The sequence below is a fragment of the Delphinus delphis genome, chromosome 9 (genome assembly GCF_949987515.2).
Source record: "Delphinus delphis chromosome 9, mDelDel1.2, whole genome shotgun sequence".
NCBI lineage: Eukaryota > Metazoa > Chordata > Mammalia > Artiodactyla > Delphinidae > Delphinus > Delphinus delphis.
The window spans coordinates 104,065,415-104,091,039 of NC_082691.1; the positions used below are offsets into that span (position 1 = coordinate 104,065,415).

The 25,625-nt window shown below is 43.4% G+C and overlaps 1 protein-coding gene and 1 long non-coding RNA gene across 4 annotated transcripts in view; one reads left to right on the plus strand and one right to left on the minus strand.

The window, feature by feature from the left end:
* The window catches only part of LOC132431325 (uncharacterized), a 43,260-nt gene that overhangs the window by 12,699 nt on the left and 4,936 nt on the right, over positions 1 to 25,625 (plus strand). The window contains exons 4-9 of one of the 2 annotated variants that reach the window (XR_011246628.1): positions 18,952 to 19,111; positions 20,552 to 20,936; positions 21,673 to 21,774; positions 22,386 to 22,467; positions 22,555 to 22,761; positions 23,677 to 23,763. This is a non-coding gene — a long non-coding RNA (uncharacterized lncRNA). Of the gene's footprint in view, positions 1 to 18,951; positions 19,112 to 20,418; positions 20,937 to 21,672; positions 21,775 to 22,385; positions 22,468 to 22,554; positions 22,762 to 23,676; positions 23,764 to 25,625 lie in introns of those variants that run through there. The other variant, XR_009520705.1, reaches the window with a different exon arrangement.
* Positions 20,950 to 25,625, minus strand: part of PAXIP1 (PAX interacting protein 1) — a 47,445-nt gene continuing 42,769 nt past the window's right edge. For both annotated transcript variants that reach the window (XM_060021183.1, XM_060021184.1), the window contains 4 exons: positions 22,560 to 22,660; positions 21,432 to 21,566; positions 21,269 to 21,344; positions 20,950 to 21,170 (listed from right to left, as the gene is read on the minus strand). In XM_060021183.1, coding sequence (XP_059877166.1) covers positions 21,058 to 21,170; positions 21,269 to 21,344; positions 21,432 to 21,566; positions 22,560 to 22,660 — 425 coding nt within the window. In that variant the 3' untranslated portion in view covers positions 20,950 to 21,057. The remainder of the gene's footprint in view (positions 21,171 to 21,268; positions 21,345 to 21,431; positions 21,567 to 22,559; positions 22,661 to 25,625) is intronic.

Consider the following 25,625-nt stretch of genomic DNA (forward strand, 5'->3'; position numbering starts at 1 on the left):
AGAGGTCTCTGAGACTGTCCTCAATTCTTTTCCTTCTTTTTTCTTTATTCTGCTCTGCAGTAGTTATTTCCACTCTTTTACCTTCAGGTCACTTATCCGTTCTTCTGCCTCAGTTATTCTGCTATTGATCCCACCTAGAGTATTTTTAATTTCATTTATTGTTGTGGTCATCATTGTTTGTTTGCTCTTTAGTTCTTCTAGGTCCTTGTTAACTGATTCTTGCATTTTGTCTAGTCTATTTCCAAGATTTTGGATCATCTTATTATCATTATTCTGAATTCTTTTTCAGGTAAACTGCCTATTTCCTCTTCATTTGTTAGGTCTGGTGGGTTTTTATCTTGCTCCTTCATCTGCTGTGTGTTTTTCTGTCTTCCCATTTTGCTTATCTTACTGTGTTTGCGGTCTCCTTTTCACAGGCTGCAGGTTCGTAGTTCCCGTTTGTTTTGGTGTCTGTCCCCAGTGGCTAAGGTTGGCTCAGTGGGTTGTGTAGGCTTCCTGGTGGAGGGGACTAGTGGCTGTGTTCTGGTGGATGAGGCTGGATCTTGTCTTTCTGGTGGGCAGGTCCATGTCTGGTGGTGTGTTTTGGGGTGTCTGTGGCCTTATGATTTTAGGCAGCCTCTCTGCTAATGGGTGGGGTTGTGTTCCTGTCTTGCTAGTTGTTTGGCATAGGGTGTCCAGCACTGTAGCTTGCTGGTCGTTGAGTGAAGCTGGGTGCTGGTGTTGAGATGGAGATCTCTGGGAGATTTTTGCTATTTGATATTATGTGGAGCTGGGAGGTCTCTTGTGGACCAGTGTCCTGAAGTTGGCTCTCCCACCTTAGAGGCACAGGACTGACTCCTGTCTGCAGCACCAAGAGCCTTTCATCTACACGGCTCAGAATAAAAGGGAGAAAACGTAGAGAGAAAGAATTAGTAGAAATAGGAAGAAGGAAAGAAAGAAAGAAAGGAGGGAAGGAAGGAAGAAAGAAAGAAGAAAAGGAAAGAAAGAAAGGAGGGAGGGAGGGAGGGATGGACGGTGGGAGGAAGGAAGGAAGGAGGGAAGGAAGAAAAACAGAAAGAAGATAAAGGAAAATAAAGTAAAATATAATAAAGCTATTAAATTAAAAAATAATTATTAAGAAAAAAGTTTTTTTTAAAAAAACGGACGGATAGAACCTTAGGACAAATGGTGGAAGCAAAGGTATACAGACAAAATCTCACACAGAAGCATACACATACACACTCACAAAAAGAGGAAAAGTGGAAAAATCATAAATCTTGCTCTCAAAGTCCACCTCCTCTATTCAGGTATTCCACAGATGCAGGGTATATCAAGTTGATTGTGGAGCTTTAATCCGCTGCCCCTGAGGCTGCTGGGAGAGAATCCCTTTCTCTTCTTTGTTCTCACAGCTCCCGGGGCTCAGCTTTGGATGTGGCCCCGCCTCTGCGTGTAGGTCACCGGAGGGCGTCTGTTCTTCGCTCAGACAGGACGGGGTTAAAGGAGCCGCTGATTAGGGGGCTCTGGCTCACTCAGGCCGGGGGGAGGGAGGGGCGCGGATGCGGGGCGGGCCTGCGGCGGCAGAGGCCAGCGTGACGTTGCAGCAGCCTGAGACGCGCCGTGCGTTCTCCCGGGTCAGTTGTCCCTGGATCCCGGGGCCCTGGCGGTGGCGGGCTGCACAGGCTCCGGAAGGGGGGTGTGGAGAGTGACCTGTGCTCGCACACAGGCTTCTTGGTGGCGGCAGCAGCAGCCTTAGCGTCTCATGCCCGTCTCTGGGGTCCGCGCTGTTAGCCGCGGCTCGCGCCCGTCTCTGGAGCTCCTTTAAGCAGCGCTCTTAATCCCCTCTCCTCGCGCATCAGGAAACAAAGAGGGAAGAAAAAGTCTCTTGCCTTGTCGGGAGGTGCAGACGTTTTCCCGGACTCCCTCCCGGCTAGCCGTGGTGCACCAACCCCTTGCAGGCTGTGTTCACGCCGCCAACCCCAGTCCTCTCCCTGAACTCCGACCGAAGCCCCAGCCTCAGCTCCCAGCCCCGCCCGCCCCGGCGGGTGAGCAGACGAGCCTCTCGGGCTGGTGAGCGGCACCGATCGTCTGTGCGGGAATCTCTCCGCTTTGCCCCCCGCACCCCTGTGGCTGCGCTCTCTTCTGCGGCCCCGAAGCTTCCCCCCTCCGCCACCCGTAGTCTCCATCCGCGAAGGGGCTCCTAGTGTGTGGACACCTTTCCTCCTTCACGGCTCCCTCCCACTGGTGCAGGTCCCGTCCCTATCCTTTTATCTCTGTTTATTCTTTTTTCTTTTGCCCTACCCAGGTACATGGGGAGTTTCTTGCCTTTTGGGAGGTCTGAGGTCTTCTGCCAGCGTTCAGTAGGTGTTCTGTAGGTGTTCTGTAGGAGTTGTTCCACGTGTAGATGTATTTCTGGTGTATCTGTGGGGAGGAAGGTGATCTTCTCTTACTCTTCCGCCATCTTCCTATGAATCCAAGTATTTTTCTTAATTACTAAATATTTTCAGGATTAAGACATGTTAACTTTTCCTGATGAGGCTGTAACACCCCTGGAGGGCAAGGATACTCGTTATTTCTTACATGTTTCTTCTCAGTGCCTAGTCCCGCCACAGATGATCTGTCACGTACGAGGGGAAACGTACTTTTAAAAAAAAAAAAATTATTTTATTGAAAATAGTTGATTTACGATGTGTTAATTTTTGCTGTACAGCAGAGTGATTCAGTTATACACATAAATACATTCTTTTTCACATTCTTTTCCATCATGGTTTATCACAGGATATGGAATACAGTTCCCTGTGCTGTACAGTAGGACCTTGTTTATCCATTCTATATATAATAGCTTATATCTGCTAATCCCACCTCCCAGTGCATCCCTCCCCACCTCCCTGACCCTTGGCAACCACGAGTCTGTTCCCTATGTCTGTGAGTCTGTTTCTGTTTCACAGATAAGCTCATTTGTGCTGTATTTTAGATTCCACGTATAAGGGATATCATATGGTATTTGTACTTCCTCTGCCTGACTGACTTCACTTAGTATGATAATCTCAAGGTCCATCTGTGTTGCTGCAAATGGCATTATTTCCTTCGTTTTTATTGCTGTGTAGTATTCCACTGTGTATATATGGCACATCTTCTCTATCCGTTCATCTGTCGATGGACATTTAGGTTCCTTCCATGCCCTGGCTATTGCAAATAGTGCTGCTATGAACACTGGGGAGCATGTATCTTCTCGAATTAGAGTTGTCTCTGTATATATGCCCAGGAATGGGATTGCTGCATCCTATGGTGGCTCTATTTTCAGTTTTTTGAGGCACCTCCATACTGTTCTCCATAGTGGCTGCACCAATTTACATTCCCACCGACAGTGTAGGAGGGCTCCCGTTACTCCACACCCTCTGCAGCATTTGTTATTTATACACTTTTTCATGATGGCCATTCTGATCTGTGTGAGGTGGTACCTCGTAGTTTTGATTTGCATTTTTCTGATAACTAGCGATGCTGAGCATCTTTTCATGTGCCTGTTGGCCGTTTGTGTGTCTACTTTAGAGAAATGTCTATTTAGATCTTCCCTTTTCTTTTTTTAACATCTTTATTGGGGTAAAATTGCTTTACAATGGTGTGTTAGTTTCTGCTTTATAACAAAGTGAATCAGTCATACATAAACATCTGTTCCCATGTCTTCCCTCTTGCGTCTCCCTCCCTCCCACCCTCCCTATCCCACCCCTCCAGGCTGTCACAAAGCACCGAGCCAATATCCCTGTGCCATGCGGCTGCTTCCCACTAGCTATCTACCTTACTACGTTTGTTAGTGTGTATATGTCCATGACTCTCTCTCATCCTGTCACAGCTCACCCTTCCCCCTCCCCATAACCTCAAGTCCATTCTCTAGTAGGTCTGCATCTTTATTCCTGCCTTACCCCTAGGTTCTTCATGACATTTTTTTTTTCTTAAATTCCATATATATGTGTTAGCATATGGTATTTGTCTTTTTCTTTCTGATTACTTCACTCTGTATGACAGACTCTAGGTCCATCCACCTCATTACAAATAGCTCAATTTCGTTTCTTTTTATGGCTGAGTAATATTCCATTGTATATATGTGCCACATCTTCTTTATCCATTCATCCGACGATGGGCACTTAGGTTGTTTCCATCTCCGGGCTATTGTAAATAGAGCTGCAATGAACATTATGGTACATGACTCTTTTTGAATTTTGGTTTTCTCAGGGTATATGCCCAGTAGTGGGGTTGCTGGGTCATATAGTAGTTCTATTGTAGTTTTTTAAGGAACCTCATTACTGTTCTCCATAGTGGCTGAACCAATTCACATTCCCACCAGCAGTGCAAGAGTGTTCCCTTTTCTCCACACCCTCTCCAGCATTTATTGTTTCTAGATTTTTTGATGATGGCCATTCTGACTGGTGTGAGATGATATCTCATTGTAGTTTTGATTTGCATTTCTCTAATGATTAATGATGTTGAGCATTCTTTCATGTGTTTGTTGGCAGTCTGTATATCTTCTTTGGAGAAATGTCTATTTAGGTCTTCTGCCCATTTTTGGATTGGGTTGTTTTTTTGTTACCGAGCTGCATGAGCTGCTTGTAAATTTTGGAAATTAATCCTATGACAGTTGCTTCATTTGCAAATACCTTCTCCCATTTTGAGGGTTGTCTTTTGGTCTTGTTTATGGTTTCCTTTGCTGTGCAAATGCTTTTAAGTTTCATTAGGTCCCATTTGTTTATTTTTGTGTTTATTTCCATTTCTCTAGGAGGTGGGTCAAAAAGGATCTTGCTGTGATTTATGTCATAGAGTGTTCTGCCTATGTTTTCCTCTAAGAGTTTGATAGTGTCTGCCCTTACATTTAGGTCTTTAATCCATTTTGAGTTTATTTTTGTGTATGGTGTTAGGGAGTGATCTAATCTCATACTTTTAAAAGTACCTGTCCAGTTTTCCCAGCACCACTTATTGAAGAGGCTGTCCTTTCTCCACTGTACATTCCTGCCACCTTTATCAAAGATAAGGTATCCATATGTGCGTGGGTTTATCTCTGGGCTTTCTATCCTGTTCCATTGATCTATCTTTCTGTTTTTGTGCCAGTACCAGACTGTCTTGATAACTGTAGCTTTGTAGTATAGTCTGAAGTCAGGGAGCCTGATTCCTCCAGTTCCTTTTTTCGTTCTCAAGATTGCTTTGGCTATTCGGGGTCTTTTGTGTTTCCATACAAATTGTGAAATTTTTTGTTCTAGTTCTGTGAAAAATGCCAGTGGTAGTTTGATAGGGATTGCATTGAATCTGTAGATTGCTTTGGGTAGTAGAGTCATTTTCACAATGTTGATTCTTCCAATCAATGGTATATCTCTCCATCTATTTGTATCATCTTTAATTTCTTTCATCAGTGTCTTATAATTTTCTGCATACAGGTCTTTTGTCTCCTTAGGTAGGTTTATTCTTAGATATTTTATTCTTTTTGTTGCAGTGGTAAATGGGAGTGTTTTCTTGATTTCACTTTCAGATTTTTCATCATTAGTGTATAGGAATGCCAGAGATTTCTGTGCATTTATTTTGTATCCTGCCACTTTACCAAATTCATTGATTAGCTCTAGTAGTTTTCTGGTAGCATCTTTAGGATTCTCTATGTATAGGATCATGTCATCTGCAAACAGTGACAGCTTTACTTCTTCTTTTCCGATTTGGATTCCTTTTATTTCTTTTTCTTCTTTGATTGCTGTGGCTAAAACTTCCAAAACTATGTTGAATAAGAGTGGTGAGAGTGGGCAACCTTGTCTTGTTCCTGATCTTAGTGGAAATGCTTTCAGTTTTTCACCATTGAGGATGATGTTTGCTGTGGGCTTGTCATATATGGCCTTTATTCTGTTGAGGAAAGTTCCCTCTATGCCTACTTTCTGCAGGGTTTTAATCATAAATGGGTGTTGAATTTTGTCAAAAGCTTTCTCTGCATCTATTGAGAAGATCATATGGTTTTTCTCCTTCAATGTTAATATGGTTTATCACATTGATAGATTTGCATATATTGAAGAATCCTTGCATTCCTGGAATAAACCCCACTTGATCATGGTGTATGATCCTTTTAATGTGCTGTTGGATTCTGTTTGCTAGTATTTTGTTGAGGATTTTTGCATCTATGTTCCTCAGTGATATTGGCCTGTAGTTTTCCTTCTTTGTGACATCCTTGTCTGGTTTTGGTATCAAGTTGATGGTGGCCTCGTAGAAGGAGTTTGGGAGTGTTCCTCCCTCTGCTATATTTTGGAAGAGTTTGAGAAGGATAGGTGTTAGCTCTTCTCTAAATGTTTGATAGAATTCGCCTGTGAAGCCATCTGGTCCTGGGCTTTTGTTTGTTGGAAGATTTTTAATCACAGTTTCAATTTCAGTGCTTGTGATTGGTCTGTTCATATTCTCTATTTCTTCCTGATTCAGTCTTGGCAGGTTATGCATTTCTAAGAATTTGTCCATTTCTTCCACGTTGTCCATTTTATTGGCATAGAGTTGCTTGTAGTAATCTCTCATGATCTTTTGTATTTCTGCAGTGTCAGTTGTTACTTCTCCTTTTTCATTTCTAATTCTATTGATTTGAGTCTTCTCCCTTTTTTTCTTGATGAGTCTGGCTAATGGTTTATCTATTTTGTTTATCTTCTCAAAGAACCAGCTTTTAGTTTTATTGATCTTTGCTATTGTTTCCTTCATTTCTTTTTCATTTATTTCTGATCTGATTTTTATGATTTCTTTCCTTCTGCTAGCTTTGGGGTTTTTTTGTTCTTCTTTCTCTAATTGCTTTAGGTGCAAGGTTAGGTTGTTTATTCGAGATGTTTCCTGTTTCTTAAGATGGGCTTGTATTGCTATAAACTTCCCCCTTAGAACTGCTTTTGCTGCATCCCATAGGTTTTGGGTCGTCGTGTCTCCATTGTCATTTGTTTCTAGGTATTTTTTGATTTCCTCTTTGATTTCTTCAGTGATCACTTCATTATTAAGTAGTGTATTGTTTAGCCTCCATGTGTTTGTATTTTTTACAGATCTTTTCCTGTAATTGATATCTAGTCTCATGGCGTTGTGGTCAGAAAAGATACTTGATACAATTTCAATTTTGTTAAATTTACCAAGGCTTGATTTGTGACCCAAGATATGATCTATCCTGGAGAATGTTCCATGAGCACTTGAGAAAAATGTGTATTCTGTTGTTTTTGGATGGGGTGTCCTATAAATATCAATTAAGTCCATCTTGTTTAATGTATCATTTAAAGCTTGTGTTTCCTTATTGATTTTCATTTTGGATGATCTGTCCATGGGTGAAAGTGGGGTGTTTAAGTCCCCTACTATGAATGTGTTACTGTCGATTTCCCCTTTCATGGCTGTTAGTATTTGCCTTATGTATTGAGGTGCTCCTATGTTGGGTGCATAAATATTTACAATTGTTATATCTTCTTCTTGGATCGATCCTTTGATCATTATGTAGTGTCCTTCTTTTTCTCTTTTAATAGTCCTTATTTTAAAGTCTATTTTGTCTGATATGAGAATTGCTACTGCAGCTTTCTTTTGGCTTCCATTTGCATGGAATATCTTTTTCCATCCCCTTACTTTCAGTCTGTATGTGTCTCTAGGTCTGAAGTGGGTCTCTTGTAGACAGCAAATATAAGGGTCTTGTTTTTGTATCCATTCAGCTAATCTGTGTCTTTTCGTGGGAGCATTTAGTCCATTTACATTTAAGGTAATTATCGATATGTATGTTCCTATTCCCATTTTCTAAATTGTTTTGGGTTCGTTATTATAGGTCTTTTCCTTCTCTTGTGTTTCTTGCCTAGAGAAAATCCTTTAGCATTTGTTGTAAAGCTGGTTTGGTGGTGCTGGACTCTCTCAGCTTTTGCTTGTCTGTAAAGGTTTTAATTTCTCCATCAAATCTGAATGAGATCCTTGCTGGGTAGAGTAATCTTGGCTGCAGGTTTTTCTCCTTCATCACTTTCAGTATGTCCTGCCACTCCCTTCTGGCTTGCAGGGTTTCTGCTGAGAGATCAGCTGTTAACCTTATGGGGATTCCCTTGTGTGTTATTTGTTGTTTTTCCCTTGCTGCTTTTAATATGCTTTCTTTGTATTTAATTTTTGACAGTTTGATTAAAATGTGTCTTGGCGTATTTCTCCTTGTATTTATCCTGTGTGGGACTCTCTGTGCTTCCTGGACTTGATTAAGTATTTCCTTTCCCATATTAGGGAAGTTTTCAGCTATAATGTCTTCAAATATTTTCTCAGTCCCTTTCTTTTTCTCTTCTTCTTCTGGAACCCCTATAATTCGAATGTTGTTGCGTTTAATGTTGTCCCAGAGGTCTCTGAGACTGTCCTCAGTTCTTTTCATTCTTTTTTCTTTATTCTGCTCTGCAGTAGTTATTTCCACTCTTTTATCTTCCAGGTCACTTATCCGTTCTTCTGCCTCAGTTATTCTGCTATTGATCCCATCTAGAGTACGTTTAATTTTATTTATTTTGTTGTTCATCGTTGTTTGTTTGCTCTTTAGTTCTTCTAGGTCCTTGTTAACTGATTCTTGCATTTTGTCTAGTCTATTTCCAAGATTTCGGATCATCTTTACTATCATTATTCTGAATTCTTTTTCAGGTAGACTGGCTATTTCCTCTTCATTTGTTAGGTCTGGTGCATTTTTATCTTGCTCCTTCATCTGCTGTGTGTTTTTCTGTCTTCTCATTTTGCTTATCTTACTGTGTTTGGGGTCTCCGTTTTGCAGGCTGCAGGTTCATAGTTCCCGTTTGTTTTGGCATCTGTCCCCAGTGGCTAAGGTTGGTTCAGTGGGTTTTGTAGGCTTCCTGGTGGAGGGGACTAGTGCCTGTGTTCTGGTGGATGAGACTGGATCTTGTCTCTCTAGTGGGCAGGTTCACGTCTGGTGTTGTGTTTTGGGGTGTCTGTGGCCTTATGATTTTAGGCAGCCTGTCTGCTAATGGGTGGGCTTGTGTTCCTGTTTTGCTAGTTGTTTGGCATAGGTTGTCCAGCACTGTGGCTTGCTGGTCGTTGAGTGAAGCTGGGTGCTGGTGTTAAGATGGAGGTCTCTGGGAGATTTTCGCCGTTTGATATTATGTGGAGCTGGAAGGTCTCTTGTTGACCAGTGTCCTGAAGTTGGCTCTCCTACCTCAGAGGCAGAGCCCTGACTCCTGGCTGGAGCACCAAGAGCCTTTCATCCACATGGCTCAGAATAAAAGGGAGAAAAAGTAGAGGGAATTAGTAGAAGTATGAGGAAAGAAAGAAGGAAAGGAGGGAAGGAAGGAAGGAAGAAAGAAAGAAAGAAAGAAGCAAAGAAGGAAAGAAGGCAAGAAGGAAAGAAAGGAGGGAGGGAGGGAGGGAGGAAGGAAGGAGGGAAAGAAGGAAAAAAGACAGAAAGAAAGAAGATACAGTAAAAATAAAATAAAGTATAATAAAGTTACTGAATTAAAAAATTCTTATTTAGAAAAAAAAAGGGACGGATAGAACCTTAGGACAAATGTTGGACGCAAAGCTATACAGACAAAATCTTACACAGAAGCATACACATACACCCTCACTAAAAGAGGTAAAGGGGGAAAAATCATAAATCTTGCTGTCGGAGACCACCTCCTCAATTTCGGATGATTCGTTGTCTAAAGGAGGGAAGGAAGGAAGGAAAGAAAGAACGAAGGTAAAGTATAATAACGTTATTAAAATTAAAATTGATTATTAAGAAAAAAATTTAAAAAAAAAACATGGACGGATAGAACCCTAGGACAAATGGTGGAAGCAAGACTATACAGACAAGATCTCACACAGAAGCATACACATACACATTCACAAAAAGAGGAATAGGGAAAAAAATCATAGATCTTGCTCCTAAAGTCCACTTCCTTAATTTGGGATGGTTCGTTGTCTATTCAGGTATCCCACAGATGCAGGCACATCAAGTTGATTGTGGAGCTTTAATCCGCTGCCCCTGAGGCTGCTGGGAGAGATTTCCCTTTCTCTTCTTTGTTCTCACAGCTCCCGGGGGGCTCAGCTTTGGATGTGGCCCCGCCTATGCGTGTAGGTCGCCTGAGGGCGTCTGTTCTTCGCTGAGACAGGATGGGGTTAAAGAAGCCGCTGATTCGGGGGCTCTGGCTCACTCAGGCCGGGGGGAGGGAGGGGCACGGCGTGCGGGGCGGGCCTGCGGCGGCAGAGGCCGGCGTGACGTTGCACCGGCGTGACATTGCGCCGGCGCGACGTTGCACCAGCTTGAGGTGCGCCGTGCGTTCTCCCGGGGAAGTTGTCCCTGGATCCCGGGACCCTGGCAGTGGCGGGCTGCACAGGCTCCGTGGAAGAGGGGTGTGGAGAGTGACCTGTGCTCGCACACAGGCCTCTTGGTGGCGGCAGCAGCAGCCTTAGCGTCTCCCACCCGTCTCTGGGGTCCGCGCTTTTAGCCGCGGCTCGCGCCCGTCTCTGGAGCTCCTTTAAGCAGCGCTCTCAATCCCCTCTCCTCGCGCACCAGGAAACAAAGAGGTAAGAAAAAGTCTCTTGCCTCTTCGGCAGGTGCAGACTTTTCCCCGGACTCCCTCCCGGGTAGCCGTGGCGCACTAACCCCCTGCAGGCTGTGTTCACGCCGCCAACCCCAGGCCTCTCCCTGTGCTCCGTCCGAAACCGAAACCTGAGCCTCAGAGCCTCAGCTCGCAGCCCCGCCCGCCCCGGCGGGGGAGCAGACAAGCCTCTCGGGCTGGTGAGTGCCGGTCGGCACCGATCCTCTGTGCGGGAATCTCCCCGCTTTGCCCTCCGCACCCGTTGCTGTGCACTCCTCCGCGGCTTCGAAGCTCCCCCCTCCGCCTCCCAAAGTCTCCGCCCGCGAAGGGGCTTCCTAGTGTGTGGAAACTTTTCCTCCTTCACAGCTCCCTCCCACTAGTGCAGGTGCCGTCCCTATTCTTTTGTCTCTGTTTTTTTTTTTTTTTTCTTTTGCCCTACCCGGTACGTGGGGAGTTTCTTGCCTTTTGGGAGGTCTGATGTCTTCTGCCAGCGTTCAGTAGGTGTTCTGTAGGAGTTGTTCCACGTGTAGGTGTATTTCTGGTGTATCTGTGGGGAGGAAGGTGATCTCCGCGTCTTACTCTTCCGCCATCTTCCCCCATTTTTTTTTTTTTTGATATCGAGTTGTATGAGCTGTTTCTGTATTTTGGACATTAATCCCTTGTCAGTTGTATCGTTTGCAAATATTTTCTCCCAGTCAGTAGGTTGTCTTTTTGTTTACAGTTTCCTTTGCTGTGCAAAAGCTTATGTTTGATTAGGTCCCATTTGTTTGTTTTTGCTTTTATTTCTGCTGCCTTGGGAGGCTGACCTAAGAAAACATTGGTACCTTTTATGTCAGAGAATGTTTTCCCTGTGTTCTCTTCTAGGAGTTTTATGGTGTCATGTCTTACGTTTAAGTCTTTAAGCCATTTTGAGTTTATTTTTCTGTATGGTGTGAGGGTGTGTTCTAACTTCATTGATTTACATGCGGCTGTCCAACGTTCCCAACTCTCTTTTTCTCATTGTAAATTCTTGCCTCCTTGTCGAAGATTAATTGACTAGGTGTGTGGGTTTATTTCTGGGATCTCTGTTGTGTTCCATTGGTCCATATATCTGTTTTTGTGCCAAGTACCATGCGCTGTTTTGATTACTGTAGCTTTGTAGTGTTGTCTGAAGTCTGGGAGGGTTACATCTCCTGCTTTGTTCTTTTTCCTCAGGATTGCTTTGGTAATATTTTGGGTCTTTTATGGTTCCATGTAAATTTTAGGATTATTCTAGTTCTGTGAAAAATGTCATGGGTAATTTGATAGGGATTGCATTAAATCTATAGATTGGGTAGTACAGCCATTTTGACAATGTTAATTCTTCCAGTGCAAGAACATGGAATATCCTTCCATTTCTTTGAATCCTCTTCAGTTTCCTTCATTAATGTTTTATAGTTCTCAGCCCATAAGTCTTTCACCTCATTGGTCAGATTTATTCCTAAGTATTTTTTGATGTGATTTTAAACAGGATCGTTTTTTACATTCCCTTTCTGATATTTCATTGTTAATGTAAAAAAAATGCAGCCCACTTCTGTATGTTAATCTTGTATCCTGCTACCTTGCTGAACTCATTTATCAGTTCCAGTAGTTTCTGCATGGAGTCTTTAGGGTTTTCTATATGTATCATGTTATATGAATATAATGACAGTTTTACCTCTTACCTACCAATTGGATACCTTTTTATTTGTTGTCTGATTGCTGTGGTTAGGACTTCCAATACTCTTTTGAATAGCAGTGGTGAGAGCGGGCATCCTTGTCTTGTTCCAGATCTTAGCAAGAATGCTTTTAGGTTTTCACCGTTGAGTATTATGTTGGCTGTTGGTTTGTCATAAATAGCTTTTGTTATGTTGAAATGTTCCCTCTATACCCACTTTTGTAAGCATTTTTTTATCATGAATGGATGTTGAATTTTATCAAATGCTTTTTCTGCATCTATTGAGATGATCATGTGGTTTTTGTGCTTTGGTGATGTGGTGTATTACATTGATTTTTGCATATGTTGAACCATCCTTGTGACCCTGGGATGGATCCAGCTTGGTCATGGGTATGATCTTCTTTTATATGTTGTTGGATTCGGTTTGCTAATGTTTTGTTGAGAATTTTTGCATCTATATGCAAACATATTGGCCTGTAATTTTCTTTTTTGGTAGTGTCCTTGTCTGGTTTTGGTATTGGGGTGATGGTGGCTTCATAGAATGTCTTTGGGAGTGTTCCCTCCTCTTCAGTCTTTTGGAAGAGTTTGAGAATGATTGGTTTAAGTTTTTCTTTGTGTGCTGGGTAGAATTTGCCTGTGAAGCCATCTGGTCTTGGACTTTTGTAGAGAGTTGTTATTATTATTATTATTACAGATTCTATTTCATTTCCAGTGATAGGTCTGTTCAGATTATCTTCTTATCTGTTCAAATTATCTTCTTGATTCAGTTTTGGTGGGCTGTGTGTTTCTAGAAACTTGTCCATTTTTTCTAAGTTGTCTAGTTTGTTGGTATATAATTGTTCATAGTATTTTCTCATGGTTTCGTATGGTTTTCTGTGGTATCAGTTGTAATTTCTCCTCTTTTATTTATTGTATTTGGGTCCTCTCTCTTTTCTTGGTGAGCCTGGCCAGAGGTTTGTCAATTTTGTTTACCCTTTCAAAGAACCAGCTCTTGGTTTTATTGATTTTTTTTCTATTGCTTTTTAATCTCTACTTCCTCTCTGATCTCTATTGTTTCCTTCCTTCTGCTGACTTTAGGTTTTGTCTTTTCTTTTTCTAATTCTGCTAGGTGGTAGGTTAGGTTTTTTATTTGAGATTTTTCTTGTTTCTTTTAAAATTTTTTTTAATTTTTAAAATAAATTTGTTTAGTTGTTTTTGGCTGCATTGGCTCTTCATTGCTGCATGCGGGCTTTTCTCTCGTTGCGGTGAGCAGGGGGCTACCCTTCATTGCAGTGCGTGGGCTTCTCATTGCGGTGGCTTCTCTTGTTGTGGACCATGGGCTCTAGGCCCGTGGGCTTCAGTAGTTGTGGCTCGTGGGCTCTAGAACACAGGCTCAGTAGTTGTGGTGAGCTGTGGCTTAGTTGCTCCGCGGCATGTGGGATCTTCCTGGACCAGGGCTCAAACCTGTGTCGCCTGCATTGGCAGGCAGATTCTCAACCACTGTGCCACCAGGGAAGTCTAAGATTTTTGTTGTTTCTTGAAGAGAGTCTGTATTGCTATGAACTTCTAAGAACTGCTTTTGCTGCATCCCATAGATTTTGTATGGTTGTGTTTTCATTGTCATTTGTCTCAAGGTATTTATTAATTTACTTTTTTTTTAAAAAAGGGCATATGCATTGTTTTTTGTTTGTTTGTTTTAAAGAAGATGTTGGGGGTAGGATTTTATTAATTTATTTTTGCTGTGCTGCGTCTTCGTTTCTGTGCGAGGGCTTTATTTGTGGCAAGCAGGGGCCACTCTTTATCGTGGTGCACGGGCCTCTCACTATGGCGGCCTCTCTTGTTGCGGAGCACAGGCTCCAGACACGCAGGCTCAGTAGTTGTGGCTCATGGGCCTAGTTGCTCTGCACCATGTGGGATCCTCCCAGACCAGGGCTTGAACCCGTTTCCCCTGCATTAGCAGGCAGATTCTCAACCACTGTGCCACCAGGGAAGCCCTGATTTACTTCTTGATTTCATCATTGACCCATTGGTTTTTTAGTAACATATTACTTAGTCTCCATGTAATCGTTTTTTTTTTCTTGTTTTTCTGTGGTTGATTTCTAGTTTCATGCAACTGTGGTCAGAAAAGATGCTGAAATAATCTCTATACTCTTAATTTGTTGAGGCTTGTTTTGTGCCCTAGTATGTGGTCAGTCCTAGAGAATGTTCCACGTGCACTTGAAAAGAATGTGTATTCTGGGTTTTTTTGTTGTTGTTCTTTGTGTTTTTTTAAAACCTAATGTCCTGAAAATATCATTAGTCTAACTGTTCTATTGTATCATTTAGGATCTCTGTTGCCTTACTGATTTTGTGTCTAGAAGATCTGCCCATTGATGTGATGGGGTGTTAAATTCTCCTGCTATTATTGTATTCCTGTCAATTTCGCCCTTTGTTAGTATTTGTTTTATGTATTTGGGTGCTCCCGTATTCGGTGCATATATGTTGATGAGTGTAATATCCTCTTCTTGTATTGATCCTTTTTATCATTATATAGTGTCCTTCTTTATCTTTCTTTATTGCCTTTGTTTTAAAGTCTGTTTTGTCTGATGTGAGTACGGCTACCCTTGCTTTCTTGTCATTTCATGCCATGACAAGACATCTTTTTCCAGCCCCTTGCTTTCAATCTGTGTCCTTTGCCCTATAGTGGGTCTCTTGTAGGCAGCATATTGTAGGCTCATGGTTTTTTTTTTAATCCAGTCTGCCACTGTGTCTTTTGATTGGAGCATTTAGTCCATTGACATTTAAGGTAATTATTGATATGTATTTATTGCCATTTTAAACCTTGTTTTCGAATTGATTTTGTATTTCTTCTTCTTTTCCTTTTGAGTTCGATCTTCTTTTATATTATGCTTGTGTTCTCTTTGGTTTTTGTGAATCTATTATATGTTTTTGATTTGTGGCTACCCTGTTTTTCAAGTATGTTAACCCCTTCCAATATCTATTTGCTTAGACTGGTAGTCATATAGGCTCAAACACATTCTGAAAAATATATATGTACATTTTCTTACTCTCCTTCCCCACATTTTATGATTTTGATGTCCTCTTCTACATCTGCATGCCTGTGCTTTTGCTGTTCATTGTGGTTGTCATTGCTTTCACAGAAATCGTATTTTTTAATTTTTTAAAAATCTGTGTACTGGCTTATTTAAGTGATTTACTTTCCAATTGTGATTTTGTCTTTCCTATAGATTCTTGCTTCTCTTCTATTTAGAGAAGACGTTTCAATATTTCCTTTAGGACAGGTTTAGTATTGCTGTGTTCTTTTAGTTTTTTGCTTGTCTGAGAAATTCTTTCTCTCTCCTATTCTGAATGATGATCTTGCTGGGTAGAGTATCGTAAGTTGCAGATTTTTCCCTTTCAGGACTTTGTATATATCTTCCTTCTCCCTTCTGGCCTGTAATGTTTCTGTAGAGAAATCAGCTGATAGCCTTATGGGGTTCCCTTGTCATTAACCCTTTGTTTTTCTCTTGCTGCCTTTAGAGACCTTTCTTTAACTTTTGCCATTTTAATTATGTCTTGGTGTAGGTCTGTTTGGGACACTCTGTGCTTCCTGTATGTGGATATCTGTTTCGTTCTTTAGGTTTGGGAAGTTTTCAGCCATAATTTCTTCAAATACATTTTCGGTCCCCTTTTCTCTTTCTTCTCCTTCTGGGATCCCTATTCTGTGTGGATTGGCACGCTTTATATTATCCCATAGGTCTCATTTTTTTTTTCATTTGGCTCTCTGTCTGCTGTTCTGATGAGGTGATTTCCATTATTCTGTCTTCCAGATCACTTCTTCGGTATTCATTATTCAATCTGCCTTTTATTGCCTTAAGCTTAGCTTTCGTCTTGGCAAATGAGTTTTCTAATTTTGTTTTGGTTCCTCTTTGTAGTTTCTCGTTCCTTGATAACAGTACTCTGCACCTCTGTCAACAGCCCTTCTTAATTCCTTCAGTACTTTCATTATCTCCTTTTTGAATTTGGTGTCTGTTAGACTGAAGAGGTCTGTTTCATTGTTCTTTCAGGGGAATTCTCTTGACCTTTTAACTGGGAGCGATTCCTCTGCTTCTTCATTTTATTTATGCTTCTCTATGAGTTTAGGAGAAACAATTATCTACTGTGGTCTTGGAGGGCTATCTTTATGCGGGAGTTTCCCTGTGTAGCTTGCATAGGTTTAATATTTTTGGTGCTAGGGCTGTTTTGAGTACGGATGCCTGCCGCCTCTTTCCTCAGTGTGTCCTGGCCGTCATCCCCCTGAAAGGGGGTGTAACTGGTGTTGTGGGGACCAGAGCCTGCCCAGTTGTTGAGCGGGGCCTCCTCTTTGCTCTGTGGTTGTCACTGCCCTGTTGGGGGCAGGGTCTGCTCCACAGCTGTTGGAGCAGAAGCCCCTGGATCCGTCTTCAAGCTGCAGTGTGGGGTAGGCAGGATTGGAGTGGTCCCACTGGGAGAGGAGCCACTGAGTATTGCCCTGCTGGAGCAGTCCCCACGTGCAGAGCACACTGCCTGGTGTCACCTGTCACCCATTGCGTGGGCTCCCAGAATGCACTGTTGTTGGCACTCCTCTCGGCCTCACCTCCATGGTGGGGGTGCAGGCAGTTGGCCTTGGTGTCCCTCAGGTACTGTGTTCACAAAACCAGTGCAGGTCCACTGAAGTCGGGTACCAGGACTGCAGTAGTTACACACCTAGACCTGCTGTGGGAGCTACGGAAGCAGCCCAGACCCCGGCCCCGCCCCGCCCCATGCGTGCACCCACACAGAGCCCACAGCTGCTAAGGCCGGGCCTGTCCCAGCCATGGAAGCACCCGTTGTCCACCCAGCACTGAGTTTGCAAAGCTGGTGGCAATGGCACAAATCTGTGGATTGTACAGCGACAGGGAGAGGGCTCTGATTTCAGCCCCGCCTCGGCGTGTAGACAGCCCACTGGCTCTCGTGCGTGCTCCCAGAGCTGGTGAAGGCAGCGCCGTGTCAGCTGAGAGTGCGGAGAAAGAGGCCGCTCTGGGGGGCCCAGCCCTCCCTTTGCACACGTTAACAATGGGGTTCCAACGGCGGCGCGAGCTGACTGTGAGCACGCAGAGTGAGGCTGCTCTGGCGGGCCCCACCTTTCCCTTCACATGCCCCTTAACAACGGCACTTCGCTTCTATGGCGGGTTGGGCTTCTTCCGCGCAGCCCATGCTGCACTCCAGCCCCTTCAGGCTATGTCCGTGCAGCCGACTCCAGTCCTCTCCCTTGGTCTGTCCTCTGAAGCCTGAGTTTCAGCCCCCAAACCCCGCACGTACCAGCAGGCATGTGTTTCAGGCTGGGGACTGCAGGGAGGTAGCACAGACCCTCTGTGCTGGTCTCTCTCTCTTCTGCCTGCCGCACACCGGCTGCCTCGCTCTCCTCTGAGCCTCTGAAGCCCCCTTTCTGTCCCGGCTGATCTCCCCGTGAGCGAGGGTCTTCCCACTGTGCGGGAACCTTTCCTCTTTCGCAGCTCCCTCCCAGGGGTGCAGGTCCTGTCCTGCTCCCTTTTTTCCCTTCATCCTACGGGGTTACGTGGAGATCTTCCTTGCACTTCTGGGTGCCTGAGGTTCTCTGCCAGGGCTCGGCAGGTGCTCTGTGAGAGCTGCTCCACGTGTAGATGTACTTCTGATGTATTTGTGGGAGGGGGCGAGCTCCATGTCTTTCTATTCCGCCATCTTGGTTCAAAGTCCTGGGCTTTGTCTGCAGAGACACGATCCTGGGCTTATCTGGATGCAGCGTGTATGTTGTTGTCTTCAGTGGCGTTCACATTTCTTCCACCCTTACTTGCAAAGTGAGACGGGATACAGACGGGTCACACTCCTCACGGGTGACCAGCTGCGCCCGGTCACCAAGCACTGGAAACGTGCCTGGCGCGAGTGAGGAGCTGCGCTGTCCATCTCAGTTTTGTGAATTTTAACTTAAAATGAACACCGGTGGGGGAGGGATAAATTGGGAGATTGGGATTGACATACACACACTACTATATATAAAATAGATAATAAGAACCTACTGTACGGCACAGAGAACTCTGTTCAGTACTCTGTAATGACCTATATGGGAAAAGAATCTAAAAAAGAGTGGATATATGTATAACTGATTCACTTTGCTGTACACCTGAAACTAACACGACATTGTAAATCAACTACACTCCAATAAAAATTAATTTTAAAAAGTTGGCACTAACTCAGTTACTGGAAAACACCTTACCCTTAGAATAACTTGGGTATATATATCTTTCTAAATTGTAAGTGGTGTGAAATATAAAAAAAGAAAAAAGTAAAACTCAATTAAAAATATTACTTGTAAATGAAACAATATTTTAGATAGATTAAATAAAACTTTAGAAACTAAATCTAAAAGCTTTTTACTGTGGCTACCAGAAACTTTAAAATTACGTATGTGGTTTGCATTTCTATTAAAAAACCTTGAGCCAGACGAAAACAACAGGACTAAGTGAAAGACTTCTTTTCCTAGGAGAAATAATTTTCTAACCTAATCAGCTTCTCCAAGAAGTTGATTTACTTTATTCTTAAATGTTCACATGGAACTTCCTCTGAGCCACCAATCAGTGCTTAGCAGCTGTGCAAGCCAGTTGGCCGCAGACAGCTCCTGGGGTCTTTAAGGATTATTCTTGGCAGGTTTTGAGAAAAACACCCATTGAAAGGTTAATCAAGTCAGTCATACTTGCATGTTGGTTAAACAAACCCCGCCTCCACTGAAGACTGAACAGGTGCATATACTCTACCCAGAAGGCCCTTATTCCATCATTATCTTCACTTTTCTTCAAGGGTGTAAGAAGGAGGGCCATATTCTGAATACTCTGCGATCAAGATTTTGTTCCAACTTATGAAACTCTTCTGTACTTCTGGGATTTTACAGATTCGAAATTATTTCATATCAGCACTCATTCCACCTGTTGTACGTGAGGAGAAAAGGTCAGTTCTACAGGTAAGTATCCCTAAGTTTGCTTAGGTACAGAAGTATGAGCTAAAATGTACACACAGTTTGAGATGCGGTTTGTAGAAATGCAAGTGCGTGCCGGCATGTGGCACATCTGAACAAAACTGCTGTTCGGGTGTATTTTAAGGAGCTCAGCAGATGAATGTTTCCAGTGGACAATCAGCGTATCAATCACTCGTGTTGAGAGAGAGCGAAGGTGTACCCACACGGCAGCGGCTGGGTCACTGGGAAGTTGCCACAGGTCAAGGCTTTTGAGACGGCACAGGTCAGGTTGAAGGTGTTGAGCCTCACTTTAAAATCGTGAAGTCGTGGGCGATTTCCATCCCATTGGTAGGAGTAACTCCATGAGTTGGGAGAACACCTGAAGTAATGATGTCTTCAGTGTGTATAACCAACGTCAGAGCCTTGCGGGAATGCTGAGAATTCCTGGGATGGGGAGTTCACTAACTTTCTTAATACACATGCTCCACTTAAACTGTGTTTAAGAATTAAACTGTAGAGACTGTGCAATTGGTGAGTAGACTTGGGAGTAGATCACAACTCCTTCTAGGAAGACATCTCAGACATTGCTATGGAGGCAAATCCAGTGTTTCAGGAACACACCTGACGAGCCATGATGTGAGGGCAGTGCTGAACCTCTCTGTGACAGTATCGTTCTTGAATATATTAATAAATGTGGTATATTATATATTCATGTTAGTAATTACTGATAAGGTGGTAGTCTCCAGTATGCTTCTGTACCTACAGCCCAACAGGACGTGTATTAGAACCATGCCTGGAATAGAAGCGGGACACATATATATATATATATATATATATATATATATATATGGGTTTCTGTGGTATTAACGATTCTGGCTGGTTGGTGCCTGCCTGTTTGTAGTAATTGCTGAATATTCTGAATATGCCTCTGCCCAGGAATTTATTCATTACCTTGACAGAAATGGCTACCTTCCAGAAATTATTTCTTCGGGAGAAAATTTACTAGAAAATATTTTGCCTGGAAATCACTTAAAATGTGATCCAGTTTAATGCAAATCATATAAATTGTACAAAAAAATGTGTAATAACAAGGGACCACTCAAGTCTAAGTTCAAAAGTACATTTATTTAAAATGTGGGCAAGATATCAATATAAAAGAAAAGAGTGTAAGAAATAAAAATAAGTACAAAACATTTCAAATCTTTAACATCCATAATTTAGAGATAGCAAGGTCTTTATTTACACCATTTCATTTGCAGCTAAAGTTCCATTAACAGTGTTGTGAAAACATTTAAAAACCCGGCAAATGAAAACCTAACGTGGGCTCTTAAAGTCATATAATACAAAACATAATTTATGTTTCCTCAGAATAAAATTGCACATCTTAATAAGATGCAGTATATTTAATATATTTGTCTTCCTGCTTTAAAATGCTTGTCCCCGAAGAAAGCAGCTGGAAAACAAGGGCGTCTCCAGGGCGCAGGGGCCGCTCCATCCGGCAGCTGACACAGCCAGACCCGTGCGCCGGGCTCCAGTCACCAGCGCAGGTGCGTCAGTTAAATTTATATGTAAGCTTGTTGAGGAAATCAACTGCCAAACAAACACGATGCAAACTAGTGACAGCATCCGACACAGGCCGCACGCCGAGGTGGTGCGCTTCTGGCGCCCAAGCCCTTGCCAACCCGCCAGGGCGCCCTCGCCAACCTCGCCAGGCGACTCTGCACCATCCACCCGGGGCTCCAACCGTCCTGGGGCAGAATGACGCAGGCTCCTTTCAGGCTACAGACGCAAGAAAGGGGGCCCTGAGATGACACCCACCAATCACCCAAAGGTAGGAAAAAAAACCCGGAGAGATGTGAGAGCACATATTGTATAGAAACAAAATCTCCAAAAAGGTAAGGGATCTTTTATCATTTTTATCGCCAACTCTGCAGATACGGAACACACACAGCTCAGATACTAGTGCTGAGAGGGTTTCTGCACACACATCTTTCAAAAGGATATGAGTCATAGTCCAGTGTCTGTGTGAGCACGCCAGTTAGAACAAACTCTGCGTTATGAACATCTGAAAGGAACGAAAACAAGAGCCGTTAAATGAATGCACTGCCGTGCGTGCACCTACGCACGCTTAACACAGAGCAAGAGGAAAGGAATAAACCATACCTATTCCTCTGGCAAAGTATTCTCGACACAAGTGAAGGTCATTTTCACAGGATATTAAAATTATTTCTGACAAACTCTAATGAAAAGAAAATTATTGGTTACTAAACAATGGCTCTTGTACACGACAATGATGAATTCAATAGCGTATTTTGCTTCTGTCCACCTTATTTTGCGTATGTTCCATGAGCTTCCGGAAAGACGGTTGTTTAGACAGTACTTTCCCTCCTGCACATTCCACAATCGCTTTCATAGTTGAAAGACTTGGGCAGATTCCAGGAGTGATGTAAAAATATTTCGCCTAAAAATAAAATGAAAATATGTGTATTATGTTTTTTAAATGGAATTTTTAGTGTACATAATTTCTCACTCTACCCTGAGATTTCTGACAAAATGTCTAATTTCAGGGGGATACACGTACTAGCCCCGGCTAGTCCCCAGTCTGAAGTGGGCCTGGGGGAATCCAGGTGTGTCAGTTCGGAAGTAACTTCAGCACTTTCCTATGTTAGGTATGACCTATACTTATTAACAGCAACTAGAACTTATATTCCTAAAAGACATGAAGTACTCTGCGATAAAAGCAATAAGAACAAGAATAGGAACACTCTTCTCAATTTCTATAAACTGTAAGCTCAATAGGAAATGGTTTTGCTGGTTAAATTTTTCTAAGTGTACCAAAAATACTATTTTGTTTTAAATTCGAATATTTAGAAAAATCAGACTATCTTAGGTAGAATACTCTTAACTCAGTATTGCAAATCATTTCTGATTCCTAAATTGGCTCCTGAAGGGTAAAAAAATGATTAGCTTTATTAATTTACTGAGCCATTGTTTGACAAAGACAATTTTCCAGAGTGTTCTATCTTATCTAACAAATATTTAAATATTCTAGTCTAGAATTATTAGGCACAGATTCAATTAATATGTTCCCAAGGATGTTCTCCATTCTCTAGCTGAGTATATATACATTTAATGAGAATAGTAGTAAGTAATGTAAGTTGTTAAAAGCAAAAAAATCAATTTAAATGTCTCCTACCTATTCATACACGTAACTCTTTACAGAACCGGGTATCTGTAATGCATCTCTCTAATCTGTTTAACTGTGTATGGATTCTCTTAGCTATGGGAAACAGCAGGACTCTGCAGGTGCCGGACCCCCAGAAGCACCCTGCCCGAGGAGGGCCGCCCATGCAGTGGGGACGGTAGGTGGAGGGGGGCGGCTCCAGGGAGGCCCCTGCTGTCGCCCTCAGCTGTAGCGTCCAGGGGCCTTATCTGACTTCCCTCCCAAGCGTACCTTAAAGAGCGGAGACACGCGTGCCCTCCTCAGGGACTCCTCCAGACTGAAGGAGAAAAGCACCTCGGCCTCGGCGTCTCGGAGAACGTAGCTCTGCTCATCTGGAAAAGAGAACAGCACACCGTCCACCAGTGCACACCATCCAACAGAGCACGGCGCCCGGGGTGCACCGTGCCATCTGCTCTAGGCTGCCCCTGGTCAGGTGCGTGTGATCCACGGCTCACATTTACCTGTGAACAAAAGCCTCACCTGTTATACTTGTCAGTTACTTTTCTCCTGAAAGCAGCCAGGCCAAAGACACTGTCCCTCCTTGGTCAGTGTTTCTTAGCGTTTGGAAAAAACTGCACAGAGAGCTCTGTCCCCTCCACACCCCTCAGCTGTAATCTCACCCTCCCAGGGCGCCCACAGGCCCAGGGGAAGAGCTCCAGTCCTGGAGGGAGAGCCGCGAACTGTCGTCGTGTGTGTGTGTGTAGGGACCACAGTGACTCCAGAGCCATTAGACTCAATTAGCTGAGATTTACCATAAACACGTTCCTTTTAAATCTATGAATATGTACAGCAATTTATAAAGAATAGTTTTACCAAATTTTGAAGATTTAAGAATTTTTAAGAAATATCTAATTTGTCAAAAGGTAAAGATCACAAAATATTTTAATCTTCTTATGAAATACATCTCGTTCAGAAAATCATTTCTTCTTCATTTCATCATAATAACCAAACTGTGTAACACAGCCCAAAGCAGGGAGAGTCTAGGGTCAGGGTCAGTCAGATGACACACGTTGTAGGCCATATACTTTTGAGACATGCCCTTCTGTTTTTGAAACAATGCCTTAAAAATGTAAAAACCATTCTGAGCTCAAGGACCACTGGGCAAGAGCAATCATGTCACTAAAGAAACGCTGAAATTTAACAACTGCTAGAATGGATCAGCCATCAGCAGATAAGGCACTAGACTGGTTTAGGTGGAAGACGGTAAGAATTTCTAAAAAAATGAATTAAAAAATGCACAAAAATGTACTGTCATGCATGAAGTGATATATTCGTTTTGTTTTAAATATTTATTTAGGGTGTGCCAGGTCTTAGTTGCAGCATGCGGGATCTTTTTTTTTTTTTGTAGGGATCGCGCCTGGGCCCCCTGCATTGGGAGCACGGAGTCTTAACCACTGGACCACCAGGGAAGTCCCTGAAGTGCTACATTTGAAATGTAAGTGTCCACGGCAGAATTAAGGTTGATATGCCTTCTGGAGAGCTATGAGGGAGTGCCAAGAAGTAGTTAATATTTATGATAAGAGACGATGACACTGAAATATAACGAAGTAGCTAAAACAATCCTGTCCCAGAGGAGATGCTGACATTTTGGTTTTCTAAAAGCAGCAGCAGAGTTACATTAACTTGCTAAGAATCCGTAGAAACAGTCAACCTGAAAATTAAACTTTTCACAGCAGCAGAGGACATGCGTCTTCCAGAAAGAGATTATATAGTTTGAGACACCAATTTTATAAATTAAATACAAAATTCCAAAATTATCCCCTACCACTTCTTGAACAATCCAGGTTTAAAGCTGTCAGGCCCGAGGGCGTCAGAGCCCAGTGAGAGGGGCTGCACTGCAGGGGCAGTGGTGGTCCACGTGCTACTGACCACACACAGTGCAGCTTAGCAAGTAAGCTACCAGGACACTGGAAGCCGGGCTTCTCACTGTTGTTGGAGAAAGGATTACAGACAAAGGGAGGGAGGAAATGAGGACGAACCGCGTGGTGGTAGACTGGCATCGGACAGACAGACACAGGAAGTGGGAAGAGGGTTCAGGAGCAGCACCCCAGGGCCACGAGCGCCGTCCGTCCGCTCCCAGGTTTACACTGAAAGGACTCGGGGATCCTTGGGAAAACGCTGGTGTGGAACCAGGGCAGAGAAGCATTAAGATGAGCCCAGAACATTCTTGTTTTGCCAAAAGCTACCACGTGGTCAACCGGACAGGAGAGGTGGACAGGACACAGAAGCCAGCCTGAGTGGCAATCCCTGGTCAGAGTGGGGACGATGTGAGGGTCGGTGACAACAAGACGGTAACAAGGAGACAGAAAGGAGCCCGTGTGGGGAAATAAGGGAATAAATCAGAAGTCTGACAGGAACAGCAGTATCTGCAAAGTTTCAACGTGCTTCCCATAAATGACTCGTCAAGAAGCCTGGCCGGCTTGCACCTGCGTCGAGGGACCTGCACTGTGCAGCCCCTGGCAGGATGCGAGGTGGAGGAGACCGCAGCCATGTGATGGTCCCGCCACAGACGCCACCTGCCCACCCCCCTCGGGAGGAGACAGTACACACACCAGACGGAGGGCATTCTGTACAGTGACAGACCTAACTGACCAGACATCTTCAAGTGACAAGAACAGACAGGCCCTTCCCAGACTCAAGGAGACTACACACAACGTAGGTCCTTCTGCTCTAAGGGGCGATGCTGAGACAACGGGCGGATGTGAATGGGGACGAGGCAGCAGCGATGGCTCGATGTTGAAGAACGTCCTTGTCTGTCTGTAGGAAACACACTGAGGTGCTGGGGATAACAGAGCATTATTTGGGCAACGGACTCTAATGGATCAGGAAAAAGAAGCTATGTCTGTACTATATAGGCAACTGGGTGACTGATCGTTTCAAAAAAATTTAATTCAAAAGCCAAATGGGTTTTAAAAATATCCATAAAACGTTAAAAGATGGAAAAAAGAAATGAATCAGAATGCAAAATTTCAGATACTGCCAGAACTAATAACCTAGGGTTAGTATTCTTCTTGAGAAATTTCAGGAACAACCTCAAAATGTAAACTTTTGGCAAAACAAAATGTCTCAAGTCTGTATTAAAAGTAAATGACTAGGGGCTTCCCTGGTGGCGCAGTGGTTGAGAGTCCGCCTGCCCATGCAGGGGACGCGGGTTCGTGCCCCGGTCCGGGAGGATCCCACATGCCGCGGAGCGGCTGGGCCCGTGAGCCATGGATGCTGAGCCTGCGCGTCTGGAGCCTGTGCTCCGCAACGGGAGAGGCCACAGCAGTGAGAGGCCCGCGTACCGCAAAAAAAAAA